Here is a 14,280-nt window from a genome sequence, read left to right on the forward strand (position 1 = left end):
ACTTGACTCAAGCAAAGAGTCAAATACTTTAATCTTATAGCTATCTTGTCTTGATTAAACTTTTAAGTTCAAATGTAATTGATCATTTGGTTAAATTAAAATTAGGAAAATATTTCAAAAGGACTAATTTTTGAGGTATCTTTTTTCTGTTTGTTTTTGGTAGCAGCCTCACGGTCTGGTGCTCAGTATGAAACTCCAGCTCTGCAATGACTCGCTGTGCGACCTTGGACAATTTCTTTCTTTAAGCAGTTTCCTTTCTGTAAGCTGGAATATCTCACAGGATTTTAAGAGTATTAAGTTAGTCCTTCGCTTAGGCACACAGCTAATACTCAATATACATTAGCTATAATTACTGCAGCAGTACAAGGTGCAGACCATAAAATGTGGTCAGGGACATAAAGTCAAAGAGATTTACAGGTGGTTACTAACAGAATCTTTCCCATTTTGTAAAGATTTCTCCACCTAGATTAAAGATGTTAGAAAAGATGAATTCTGAATATGACCGAGATCTAGTAAATGAAAGGAGTTGAAATTAGAAACAGTAAAGAGAAAGGATTCCTTTGCCTTTCAGATCCTGGACTTTAAAATGCATTTGATCCAGTTTTCAGAACAGAAAAAGGTCATCTAATTATAGTTGAGAAGAATAAAAAATTGCTGGGGAAAAGATCCTTTAAGTATACATGCAAGGAGCCAGGTAAATTTAGAGTTCATAAAACAGAACGCCTTTTCATCAGTCTTTATGTTTCTCATACTGTAATATCAGGTCAGTTTCTACTATTTATAATGTGCTGCTGTGAAAGCTCAAACTCACACATGGTATTCTTTAATCATCACTGAAAATTATAAATGGCATAATGGCATTTAGTTCCACCGCCTACTGAGCAAAACTGCTCCACTTAGAATAGATTTTTCTACTTTATTAAAAAACTAAGCTTTCCCATTGTCGTGAAATAAAGTAAAAACCAAATGAGAGCAAAAGACAACATTTATGCAAGAAGAGAGGCCATGAGGGATCCAGCATATCAGACAGATGACAGCTCTGCTGAAGGGCCTCTCACGGTCGAATGGACTCCAGGAGTCCTGAGGAAGTTCTATGACAGCATCGCTACAGCACTACTATGTTTTAGGCAAGAGTCCATTGCCTGAAGCACAAGTGGGAGATCTTGTAACCACAATGTAACTGTAATCACTATGGTGTGACGGGGGAGGGAAGGGCTTTGGATCTGGGTTTAAATCTCTGCTCTGCTACTTAGCTGTTTGACCTGGGGAAGATCACTTCTGAGCCTCAGCTTCCTTCAGTAAAACAGAGGTAATAATAATATAACACAAGGTAACTAGCTCAGTGCCTGCAACACAACAGATGCTCATTAAGTAGTCAACATGAGTTTGTGACACCTGGTCTCTACTCCAGTCACACAGTGGACACCTGCACACTCACCACAAACAGGGGACCAGTTCCATCCACTCAGGCGGTCTGTCCAGCACTGGTGAGGTCAGTGGTAGCAGGGTAGGGGAGCAGGGTGGGGACTGGGCAAGAGAGAGGTGGCTTGAGTGGGGAAAGGAATACAGCACAGACTAGGGGGCTCGGAAACAGTCTCCAAGAAGGACTAGGAATTGTGACAGGTGATGAGTTGGGGAGACTTGAGGTTAAGGGTAGGGTAAAGGCACAGATGGTGTCTCTACAAATGACAGAGGCAGGGGCAGGGCCAATAGTCTAACACTCCCTTCTCATATAGTGAAGCTGCTCAAGACCAAAGCGAACCATGTTGCGATTTCCTTGCCCTCCCAATCACACCTGCCCTGCTTCCATAACAGAACTGCCTTATTCTGCCTTCCTTAGGGGTGGGGGGAGGGAGATGCCCTGAGCAAGTAGTATAATAGTAAATCATACTCAAACTTACATTCCAAAGAGAGCTCCCCCAAGATGTGCTGCATGATCAAAAAATTTCCATCCCAGGATCATTCCTGCTGTATCCATGGCAATAATGGCTTTTAGGGCCTGAAAGCCAGCAAAAGAGAACAGAACTGATACAACTTTGATTTCTCCAGCATTGACATCTCTAATTTAAGGGCAAGAATTCAGTCAATGTAAAAATATAACCACTGTCCCCAGCACTTCACTTCATAAAAATACTCACATTCCCTGCTGTGAAGGTAAACATTGGAAGGAAGATAATGGCAAGCCTCCCTTCTGGGATCTTAGTGCAGACAGCTGCAAGGACGGTCATGATTGCGCCCGACTGCAAATTAACACATTGGGGAAAAAGTGAAACTCTCATTGTGCAACTGCTTAGTGACTACGCCTAGAGTAGAAATACTTTTTCCAGAAAACTTAGAAGCCACACATTTCTAGGTGAGCACAAAGTTAAAAAGCTTTCCGTTACTAATGTACAAAATATCAGGGGAAGGGACTCCAAGTCCATGATACAGTAACCACCTGGCAAGGACTGAACTACAGGCAATAAGATGTAACAACCAGCATGTCAGCACTTAATGAATTTCAGGGACAGTGTTATGCGTGTCACATGCATCATTTCATTTAATGACTAAAAAAAGGACCTCTCAAACTTCAACAAAACTTCCCTAACCAGACCGTGAGCATGAATTTCCCCCAAGAAACCCAGATGTATGGAATTTCTCCCAAATTTAATGCTTTATCATAAATCATGTGAAATTTGTAACCTACTTCATAGTAACACTAAACATTTTCCTTAAACATTCGACAAACGTTCTGCTCCAGGAGAGCATGCCCAATGTATCCCATGGCTCTGCATGACCTCCCCTCACAGCATCCTCCCAGAGACACACATGCATCAACCTGCTTGAGAAGCACTTTGCCCCACAATCTTGTATTTGAGAATAGAAATTGAAACTTTAAAAAACCTTATGACCAGGGGACTTCCCTGGTGGCTCAGTGGTGAAGAATCTGCCTGCCAATGCAGGGGACATGGGTTCGAGCCCCCATCTGGGAAGATCCCACATGCCATGGAGCAATTAAGCCTGCAAGCCACAACTACCGAGCCCACATGCTGCAACTACTGAAGCCCACGTGCATAGAGCCCATGCTCCACAAGAGAAGCCACCGCACTGAGAAGCCCACACATCGCAACAAAGAGTAGCCCCTGCTCACAACTAAAAAAAAAGCCCCCGCACAGCAACAAAGACCCAATGCAGCCATAAAAAAAAAAAACAAAAAACCTTATGACCAGTAAGTCAACCATTTCTTGTTATAATTGAAATCATAATTGCTGTATAGTTTTATCATCTATTGTGTTTTTCCAGATTGCTACAGAATCTTCATAATTTAAATTGATAATGGCTATGAAATGTCTCCTGGATAAACTATGATAATTTAACTACACTTTCTTAATATTACACACGTTCCCAATTCCTTTAAATGGTACAATACTTTGAGAAATTGGGTCCTAATCCCTCATTTACATTAAATCTCACAATAATCATTCATTCAAATACTTGAGTCCTACCAGGCACCACGCTAGATGTTGGGGATACGGAGGGGAACCAAATCGACAGTCCCTGCCTTAATGGAGCTTACAGCGTGACATGAAAGACATAAATAAATAAAAACAACAAAATATGATCAGCTATGATGGGGAAGTACAGCAACTGCCACACTGTTTTCCAAAGTGGTTTTAGTGTTTTACTTTCTTACCAGCAGTATGTGAGATTTCCAGTTTCACCACATCCTCACCAACACTTGGTATGGCCAGTCTTTTAAATTTGTAATAGGTTTATAGTGATATCTTAGTGAGGTTTTTATTTTCATTTTCCTAATGACTAATGATATTCATCTTTTCATGTGCTTATTTGCTATCCATACATATTCTCTGAAGTGTCTGTTCAAACCTTTTGCCTATTCTTTTTGAATTTTTATATAGTTTGGACACAAGTCCTTTATCAGATTTCTGACACGCAAATGTTTTCTTTTAGCATGTATCTTGTGTTTTAACAGTGTCTTCTGAAGAGTGTAAGTTTTTAACTTATATGAAGTCTGATTTGTTTATTTTCTTATGGATCCTGCTTTTGGTCTCTCAACTATGAAATCTTTGCCTAATATAAGGTCACAAAGAGTTTTTTCCTGTCTTCTTCTTAAGTTTTTCATTTAGGTCTGTAATTCACTTTGAAAAAAACTCCAAAATACTCCTGAAGTAGATTCACCAATTTTTAACATTCTGCCACATTTATCATTTTCTCTTTATATGCAAACTTTTTTCCCTGAACCATTTGAGAGTAGGCTGCATATATCATACCCTTTCACCCCTAAATACTTCAGAGTACATTTCCTAAGAACGTGAATATCCTTATATATCCTACAATACAGTTCTCAATTTCAAGAAATTTTATATTGATATAACATTATACTTTCATTTAATCTATAGAACATATTCCAGTTTTATCAGCTGTTCCACTAATGCCCTTGTAGCTGTTTTTCCCTATGTACTGCATTTAGTTGTTGTGTCTCTTTGGTCTCCTAAAAGCTGGACCATTTCCACAGCCATTTTTAAAAAGGGTGTCCATTTTCATTAATAGCCTCTGGCTAAAAAAGGTGAAAACAAAGAATCTCTGCATGGGGTAGGCCAAACACTTGCCTAAAAAGCAAGTTGTGGGAATTCCCTGGTAGCCCAGTGGTTTGGACTCAAAGCTTCCGCTGCCAGGCACCCGGGTTCAATCCCTGGTTGGGGAACTAAGATCCCACAAGCCATGCAGTGCGACCAAAAATTAAAATGTCATTTAAAAATAAAATAAAAAGCAAGCTGCAATTTATTCAGACATATAAATGTTTAAATTTGCATATATGTCACTTTGAGAAAATTTTAGGATAATGGAACTGCCTATCTTTAAAATAATGCATAAGTACAGTAAGTTATAGTCACAAAGAAATTTGCTTTTACATAGAAATGCAAAGCTAATGAGAATTTTCTTTAATATTTAAATTTCTGTAATGAGCACTTTAGATGGAGAATATAATCATCTATGGAGAGGCAATTTAGAGGGTACAGGATTGTAATGCTCTTCTTTCAGTTCAGCTAATCAAACTATATGTTTCATTTTAAGCAAAAAAGTGTAATTTTATTGGATTCTATCTCTCTCAGAAAATAAGGTCTCAACTTGATTTCTTCTGGGTTTTGTTGAGTTGACTTTTTTAGGTTTTATTTAAAAATCTAGGATACTCAAGTTGCACATCTGCTGTAACGCCTGAAAGGTGAGGGTTACTCTTTACTCTTTCAAATTCTCAGCAACACTGACATTCACTCTGCTTAATACAGTATATGCTGGTAGATTATGGGGGCAGATGTTTAAGTTTTAGCCAGTATCAATCTTTGAGAACAAATATAAATCTGGACAGTATAACATGTTGCACCCTAGAGGAACCAAGACCCAGCACGTTTTGTGGGGAATCTCATCTTCTGAGGTAGTTCTGATATCCTTTCTTGAAAGTTGCTGTGACAGGTTAATGACGTGGAGTGGGGAACCAGGAAAAAGTGAACAAATTATGGAGGCTGTGTGTGCACGTGTGTGTGTCTTCACAAGGCAGCGACTGTCCTGTGAAGGAAAGGAAGGATTTCTGAAGAACTCCATGTGTTACTGCTGCATACTTCCATAGAAGCCAGTTTGGTCAATTTACAATAGCAGACAGTTGACCTTAAATAGAGAATATAGAATTCTGACTCCTAACCCCCACTGGTCAGTATATAACAGTATATAATAGCAGACAGTTGATCTTTTTTTTTAAATATTTATTTATCTATTTTATTTTTGGCTGCAGCGGGTCTTTGTTGCGGCGGGCAGGATCAGTAGCCCCGCGGCATGTGGGATCTTAGTTCCCTGACCAGGGATAGAACCCACATCCCCTGCATTGGTAGACGGATTCTTAACCACTGAACCACCAGGGAAGTCCCCAGACAGTTGATCTTAAATAGAGAACACAGAATTCTGACTCCTAACCCCCAGTGCAAAATTAATAGGTATCTCCAACACCCAGCCTATCCAGTTTAATATGCAGTTGACTTAGTTTCCTTGTTCTTCCACGTTTTTAGCCTAAGCCCTGGGTTGTCTTTGTCTACTTGCCTGAACTCATGTCTTAGGTTCCCCTTCAGAGGCATGTTCATGCTGTTCTTCCAACTTGTAGTTACCCCAACCAATTCTTAGGAATGCAACATGAGCTGGTTTCCCTGTTTAGGCTGATTGGCAACTATATATTAAACAGCTGTGGACTTCGGGTATGTCTGGGACTCATAAGTCTTTAAAGTTTTAGTAATTCCTAAAATGTAAGATAACTGTTTGTTCTGCAGCAACCCTTCACATAGAAGGCACTAAACCGTTGGTGATTAAAAGAGGTAGATGCTATTTTCCAGAAAACTGCCCCCACCCCTTTTTTTAAAGATTTATTTATTTGGCCGTGCCAGGTCTTAGTTGCAGCACACGGGATCTTCAGTTGTGGCATATGGGATCTAGTTCCCTGACCAGAGATTGAACCTGGGACCCCTGCATTGGGAGTGTGGAGTCTTAGCCACTGGACCACCAGGGAAACCCCCAGAAGTAGCCTTTTTAATATGAAAAAGTAGGGACCTTTTAATTATAGGGGCAATCAATTACAGTCAATTATAGGAGCACCTTTTAGAAATTTTTCTCTTAAAGTGCTTTTTTCACATCCTATTTTGAAATAATTTAAATCTTACAGAAAAGTTTGCAGGAATAGTACAAAGGACTCCCAAGTTTTTAAATATAAAAAATAAAAGCAAGTTGGGGTACTGAAGTATAACTGACATACAAAAAAAACTGTACATGTTTAAAGTTTATAATTAAGTTTTGACACATAAATACCTATGAAACCAGGGCCACACTCAAGATAATGAGTATGGCCAAAAGTTTATCATCCCCAAAAGTTCCCTGGTGCTCCTCTGAAGTGCATCCCTCCTGCTCCTCCCCCATTCCTAAGGAACAACTTTTCTTCTGTCAAGATACATTCACTTTTACTTATTTTTAGAGTTTTATATTAATGGAATCATACAGCATATACTCCTTTTTGTTGTTGTCTGGCTTCCGTTACTCTGTATAGTTATTTTGAAATTCATCCATATGGTTGTGTGTATCAATAATTTATTCCCTGAGGACTTCCCTGGTGGCACAGTGGCTAAGAATCCTCCTGCCAATGCAGGGGACACGGGTTTGATCCCTGGTCTGGGAAGATTCCACAAGCCACGGAGCAACTAAGTCCATGCGCCATAACTACTGAGCCTGCGCTCTACAGCCAGAGAGCCACAACTATTGAGCCCACGTGCCACAACTACTGAAGCCCACATGCCACAACTACTGAGCCCACATGCTACAACTACTGAAGCCTAGAGCCCCTACTCCACAACAAAAGAAGCCACTGCACTGAGAAGCCCATGCACCACAACGAGGAGCAGCCCCTGTTCACCACAACTAGAGCAAGCTCACAGGCAGCAACGAAGACCCAGTGCAGCCAAAAATAAAACTAATAACAATTTATTCCCTTACGTGGGTGAATAATATTCTTTTGTATGGTTATACCATAATATGTATATTCATTCACCTGATGGACATTTAAGTTTTTTCTAGTTTCAGCTGTTACAAAAAAAGCTGTGAACATTTGTGTTACAACCCTTTGTGTTCTTTCATTTCTCTCGGTAAACACCTAGGAGTGAAATGACCAATCATATGGTAAGCAGATGATTACTTCCATCTAAAGTACTCATTACAGAAATTTAAATATTAAAGAAAATTCTCATTAGCTGTGCATTTCTATGTAAAGTCAGTTTCTTTGTGGCTATAACTTATTGTACTTATTATTTTAAAGATAGGAGGCAATTCCAACATCCTTCTAAAATATTCTCAAAGTGGCCTTTACCTACACAAATTTAAACATACTTATGTCTGAATAAATTGCAACTTGTTTTTCAGACAAATGTTTGGCCTACCCCATGCAAAGATTCTTTATTTTTACCTTTTCTAATAGGAGGCTTTTAAGAATATAATAAAAATGGACTCTTCCTCCTCAAAAAAATTTCACATTCATACATATTTTAGATATAATTTCAGGGAGTCATGAAACCAAACCCATGGAGACCCTAGAGATCTGCTTCCTTGGTTAGAGGTGAAGATCTTTTATTCTCCACTAATAATCAGTTTATGTACACTGGTTATGAACTTGTAATCAACATGCACATATATTTTTATTTCATAAGTAAACAATTTTCATAAGTACTTTTCTTTATCGATATAAAATTTTTATGTATCTATCATATAAATGTTTTTCACGTATGATTTTTTTTTTCCTTTACACTATGAATTTTAAATAAATTTGCTCTAAGAGTCCTTCTGCTTCCACAAGCTACATACAGCTAAAAGCCCTGGGCATTATACGTAAAACAAATATAAGATGACTCTAAAAGGCTGAGAAAGGAAAGCAGTCCAGCTAGGAACCTTAGGATTCAAGGAATGACACAGTGGTGAGTTCCCGGGGTTTTCTTTTGGCCTCATGCTGCTCAGACTCGGCTCTGGAGAAGCTCGCAACCTGGAAACACCAATGAACTCAGACAAAATAGGCCTGTACCCAAAAATGCTCTGTCTAGCCAAAGGACCAAGGAAGCGTAGCCTAGCAAGATAGAAGACTTTTAGACAATAACCACTCTACTCCAGCCAAACCCCACAGAAACAACTGTGGCCCGATCCCCATCAGCAAAAGGTGAGTGGAGAGCCTGGACTTTCACCATCACAGACTGTAATGAGGTGTCCCACCATCCCTGACAGGGTGGTGTCAGTGGAGGTCACAAAAGCAGCAGTTAACAAGGCACTCCAGCTCCTCCTAGCCAGGGTGGTGTTAGCAGAGGTCTACTGGGGAGCCCAAACTCCCTGCCCTGCAACAAGAGCTCTTTCCCCCCAGTGTCAATGAGTGGGGAACCTGGACTGCCACCCTCACCCAGCAGCAGCGATCAGAAGAGCACTGTCAGAGGTGACCTGCTAAACAGCAGATTTGATTAAAGTCTCATAACATAATATCCAAAATACCCAGGTTTCATTTAAAAATCACTCATCAGGGAATTCCTTGGCGGTTCAGTAGTTAGCACTCGGTGCTTTCAATGCCGTGGCCCAGGTTCGATCTCTGGTAGGGGGAACTAAGATCCCACAAGCTGTGCAGCACGGCCAAAAAAATAAATTAAAAAAAATAAATAAAAATCATTCATCATACCAAGAACCAGAAAAATCTCAACTTGAATGAGAAAAGACAATTAATAGACACCAACAGCAAGATGACACAGATGTTAGAATTATCTAACAAGCATTTTAAAGAAGACATCATAAAAGTAGTTCAACGAGCAATTACAAACATGCTTGAAACAAGAAGAAAACAGCACAGAAACAGAACGGCTCAAAGAAATAGAAGATATCAGGAACAATGTAGGATTTCCTAGGTGGCGCAGTGGTAAAGAATCCGCCTGCCAATGCAGGGGACACGGGTTCGAGCCCACTACTGGGAAGATTCCACATGCCACAGAGCAACTAAGCCCGTGCACCACAACTACTGAGCCTGTGCTCTAGAGCCCGTGAGCCACAACTATTGAGCCCGTGTGCCGCAACTACTGAAGCCCACGTGCCTGGGGCCATGCTCCACAACAAGAGAAGCCACTACAATGAGGAGCCTGTGCACCACAATGAAGAGTAGACCCTGCTCACAGCAACTAGAGAAAGCCCGTGTGCAGCAATGAAGACCCAACGCAGCCAATAAAAAAAAAAAAGAACAATGTAAACTTTAGAATGAAAAATACAACCTAAATAAAAACACTGAATGGCTCAAACAGAATGGAAAGGACAGAAAATAATCAGTTACCCTAGAAAGAATAGTGATTACCCAATCTGAACAACAGAGAAAAAAAAGACTTAAAAAAAAGTTAATGGAGTTTCAGGGACCCATGAAATAATAACAAACTAACATCATGCCATGAAAGTCCCAGAATGAGAGAAGAAAAAGGGTGAGGCTGAAAATTTCTTCAGATGAAGAAATGGTTGAATATTTCCCTAAGATATAAACCTATAGATTCAAGAAACCAACTGAACCACAAACAAGATAAACAGATATCCATGACAAGACACACAAACTTCTGAAACTAAAGACAAAGGAAAAAGTCTTTTAAATATACGCAGTTTATTGTATGTCAAAAAAAATAAAAATAAAAAATAAAGACAAAAAGTCCAGCAAGTGGTAAGAGAAATGACACCTTACCTATAGGGGGAAAGCTATTTGAACAACAAAGAATTTACTCTTCAGAGACTATGGAGGCCAAAAAAAAGTGGCACAACATTTCTCAACTAATGAAAGAACTGTCGGCCTGGAATTTTACATCCAATGAAAATACTCTTCAGAAATGAAGGGAAGAAAAAAAAAAATGAAAGTGAAATCAAAACATTCTCAGAAGAAAAACTTGAGAATCTGTCACCAGCAGACCTAACTGGCTAGTGGCTAAAGGAACAGCTAAGAGAAGTTTTCTAAACAATGAGATGACAGAAGGAGGAAATCTCCAAACATCAGAAAGAATGAACAACAGAAAAAGTAAAAATTATGTGTAAATACAATAGACCATCCTTCTCTCCTGGAATTTTCTAACTTTTGTTTAATGGTTGAAACAAAAATTGTAACTGTGATATTCTAAATGTATGTAGAGGAAATATTTTAAGACAATTATAATTTGGGGGACAAAAAGGGAGTTAAGGCTCACTTCACTCAAACTGGTAAAATGATACCACCAGTAGACTGTGGTAAGTGATATATATAGATTATAGTACCCAGAGCAGCCACTAAAAAGTTATACAAAGAGATATACTCCAGAACACTATAGATAAGTCAAAATGGAATTCCAAATGAATATGTACTAGTGATCATTTTATTTCACTTGCAACCTTGTAAGAAAGACTGAAGATACTTTCCTAAGTAAGCACAAGAATTCAATTTATGTATAGGTTAGACCAGTGATAACTTAAATCAATAAAGTTACACAGCAAGCAGGTTATAATGTTGGTGAGCAAATTCAGCCTATGATAAACTATTTACAAACATAACCATACAAAATCTATGGGATGTAGCAAAAGCAGTTCTTAAAGGGAAGTTTATAGCAATACAGGCATTCTTCAAGAAACAAGAAAAATCTCAAAGAATCTCAAATCTAACCCACCACCTAAAAGAATTAGAAAAAGAACAAACAAATCCAAAGCAGGCAGAAAGAAGGAGACATTAAAGATCAGAGAGGAAATAAATAGAGATTAAAAAAGAAAAAACCAACAGAAAAAAACCAATAAAACCAAGAGCTGGTTCTCTGAAAGGGTAAACAATTGACAAACCTCTGGCCAGGCTCACCAAAAAGAAAGAAGACCCAAATGAACAAAATAATAAATGAAAGAGGAGAAATTACAACTGATACCACAGAAATACAAAAATACCATGAGAATACTATGAACAGTTATATACCAACAAACTTGATAATCTAGAAGAAATGGACAACTTTCTAGAAACCTACAGCCAACCAAAACTGAATCAAGAAGAAATAGGGACTTTCTAGGTGGCACAGTGGTTAAGAATCTGTCTGCCAATGCAGGGGACACGGGTTCAAGCCCTGCCTCAGGGAGATACCACATGCCGCGGAGTGTGTGCCACAACAACTGAGCCTGTGCTATAAAGCCCGCAAGCCACAACTATTGAGCCCACGTGCCACAACTACTGAAGCCCACGTGCCTAAAGCCCGTGCTCCACAAGAGAAGCCACCGCAATGAGAAGCCCGTGCACCACAACAAAGAGTAGCCCCTGCTTGCCACAACTAGAGAAAGCCCACACGCAGCAACGAAAACCCAACTCAGCCAATTAATTAATTAATTAACTTTTTAAAAATGGCTTAAAGACTTAAACATAAGACATGATACCTTAGAACTCCTAGAGGAGATCATAGGCAAAACATTCTCTAACATAAATCCTACCAATGCTTTCTTAGGTCAGGCTTCCAAGGCAATAGAAACAAAAACAAAAATAAACAAATGGGACCTAATCAAACTTACAAGTTTCTGCACAGCAAAGGAAACCATAAACAAAATGAAAAGACAACCTACAGAATGGGAGAAAATATTTGCAAATGATGCAACCAACAAGGGCTTAATTTCCAAAATATACAAACAGTTCATACAATTCAATAGTAAAAAAACAAACAACCCAATCGAAAAATAGGCAGAAGACCTAAAAAGATATTTCTCCAAAGGAGAAATACAGATGACCAACAGACACAAGAAAAGATGCTCAACATCGCCAATTATTAGAGAAATGCAAATCAAAACTACAATGAGGTCAGAATGTCCATCACTGAAAAGTCTACAAATAACAAATGCTGGAGAGGATGTGGAGAAAAGGGAATTCTCTTACACTGTTGGCAGGAATGTAGATTGGTGCAGTCACTATGGAAAACAGTATGGAGATTCCCCAAAAAACTAAAAATAGAGTTGTCTTATGATCCAACAATTCCACTCCTGGGCATATATCAGGACAAAACTATATTTTGAAAAGATATATGCACCACTACGTTCATAACAGCACTATTCACAATAGCTAAGATATGGAAACAACCTAAATGTCCATCAACAGAGAAATGGATAAAGATGAGGTGGTGTGTATACATGTACACACATACACATACAGAGGAATATTACTCAGCCATCAAAAAGAATGAAATAATGACATCTGCAGCAATATGGATGGACCTAGAGCTTATCATACTAAGTGAAGTAAGTCAGAAAGAGAAAGACAATGCCATATGATATCACTTATACGTGGAATCTAAAATATGATACAAATCAACATACCTATGAAACAAAAACAGACTCACAGATACAGAGAACAGACTTGTGGTTGCGGGGCGGGGGGTGGTGTTGGTTAGGGGAGGTAAGGGATGGGAGTTTTGGATTAGCAGAGGCAAATTATTATATATAAGATAAACAAACAACAAGGTCATACTGTATAGCACAGGGAACTATATTCAATATTCTGTGACAAACCATAATGGAAAAGAATACAAAAAAGAACATATATGTGTATAACTGAGTCACTCTGCTGTACAGAAGAAATTAATACATTGTAAATCAACTAAACTTCAATAAAATTTTTAAAAATTTTAAAAAGCTATTTACAACTTGAAGTGAAAAAGTTCTAACATTTTCACATATGCTGTTTCCTACAATAAATATTTCATTAATCTTTGCCATCACAAGACTAAGGGCTACATTTCACAGCAAATAAACTTTTGAAAAGCAGAAAATTAGAAAAGCTTCCTGCCAATAACTAGTACAAAATTCAATTTTTAAATGAGATTCAGAATATACACAGCTCTAACTAAACAAACCCCTACCGAAATCTAGTCAGTATTCTTGCTCCCTTGTGCCAATGCTGACTGACAAATATTCTTTAACAATCTTCTTTCATCAAAGGCAACAAGACCAATACTTTATATTTTCTATCACAATTTTGTCAATAGTATTTTTTCTCCAGACTTCTCATTAAAAATACCATATACCTGGTGATTTAGTTTTCTTTCATTTTAATCAAGAATGAATGAAAGTATCTGGGAATAATAATTTTATCCTACCATGGCTCTACAGGATTTTGATGACTAAATAGAAACCACCACTTCCACCTTTCTTACTATATGCCCCTTACTATACTAAGTACTCTAAACACACTTGCAGGGACTTTCTAGGTGGCGCAGTAGTTAAGAATCCGCCTGCCAATGCAGGGGACACGGGTTCGAGCCCTGCCCCAGGAAGATACCACATGCCACGGAGCAACTAAGCCAATGCGCCACAACTATTGAGCCTGCGCTCTAGAGCCTGTGAGCCACAACTACTGAGCCTGTATGCCGCAACTACTGAAGCCCGTGTGCCTAAAGCCTGTGCTCTGCAACAAAAGAAGTCACCACGATGAGGAGCCTGCACACCACAATGAACAGTAGACCCCGCCTGCCGCAACCAGAGAAAGCCCATGTGCAGCAACGAAGACCCAACGCAGCCAATAAATAAATGAATAAATAAATTTTAAAAATAAAAAAATAAACACACTTGCATTGCAAATCAGAAATAGGTATGTTATCCCCATTTTATATGGGGAAGCAGGTTCAGAGAGGTTAAGTAGTAAGTCCTAGAAATCATGAATAAGTGGCAGAGGTGGGATCCAAATTCAGTCTAATTCCAAATGCCACGCTGCCACAC

The 14,280-nt window shown here is 38.8% G+C and overlaps 1 protein-coding gene across 1 annotated transcript in view; it reads right to left on the reverse strand.

The window, feature by feature from the left end:
• The window catches only part of PARL (presenilin associated rhomboid like), a 51,660-nt gene that overhangs the window by 1,809 nt on the left and 35,571 nt on the right, over positions 1–14,280 (reverse strand). The window contains exons 8-9 of the mRNA XM_057738905.1: positions 2,139–2,240; positions 1,902–1,999 (exon numbers count right to left, since the gene is read on the reverse strand). Coding sequence (XP_057594888.1) covers positions 1,902–1,999; positions 2,139–2,240 — 200 coding nt within the window. The remainder of the gene's footprint in view (positions 1–1,901; positions 2,000–2,138; positions 2,241–14,280) is intronic.

Source organism: Hippopotamus amphibius, chromosome 6 (assembly GCF_030028045.1).
Source record: "Hippopotamus amphibius kiboko isolate mHipAmp2 chromosome 6, mHipAmp2.hap2, whole genome shotgun sequence".
NCBI lineage: Eukaryota > Metazoa > Chordata > Mammalia > Artiodactyla > Hippopotamidae > Hippopotamus > Hippopotamus amphibius.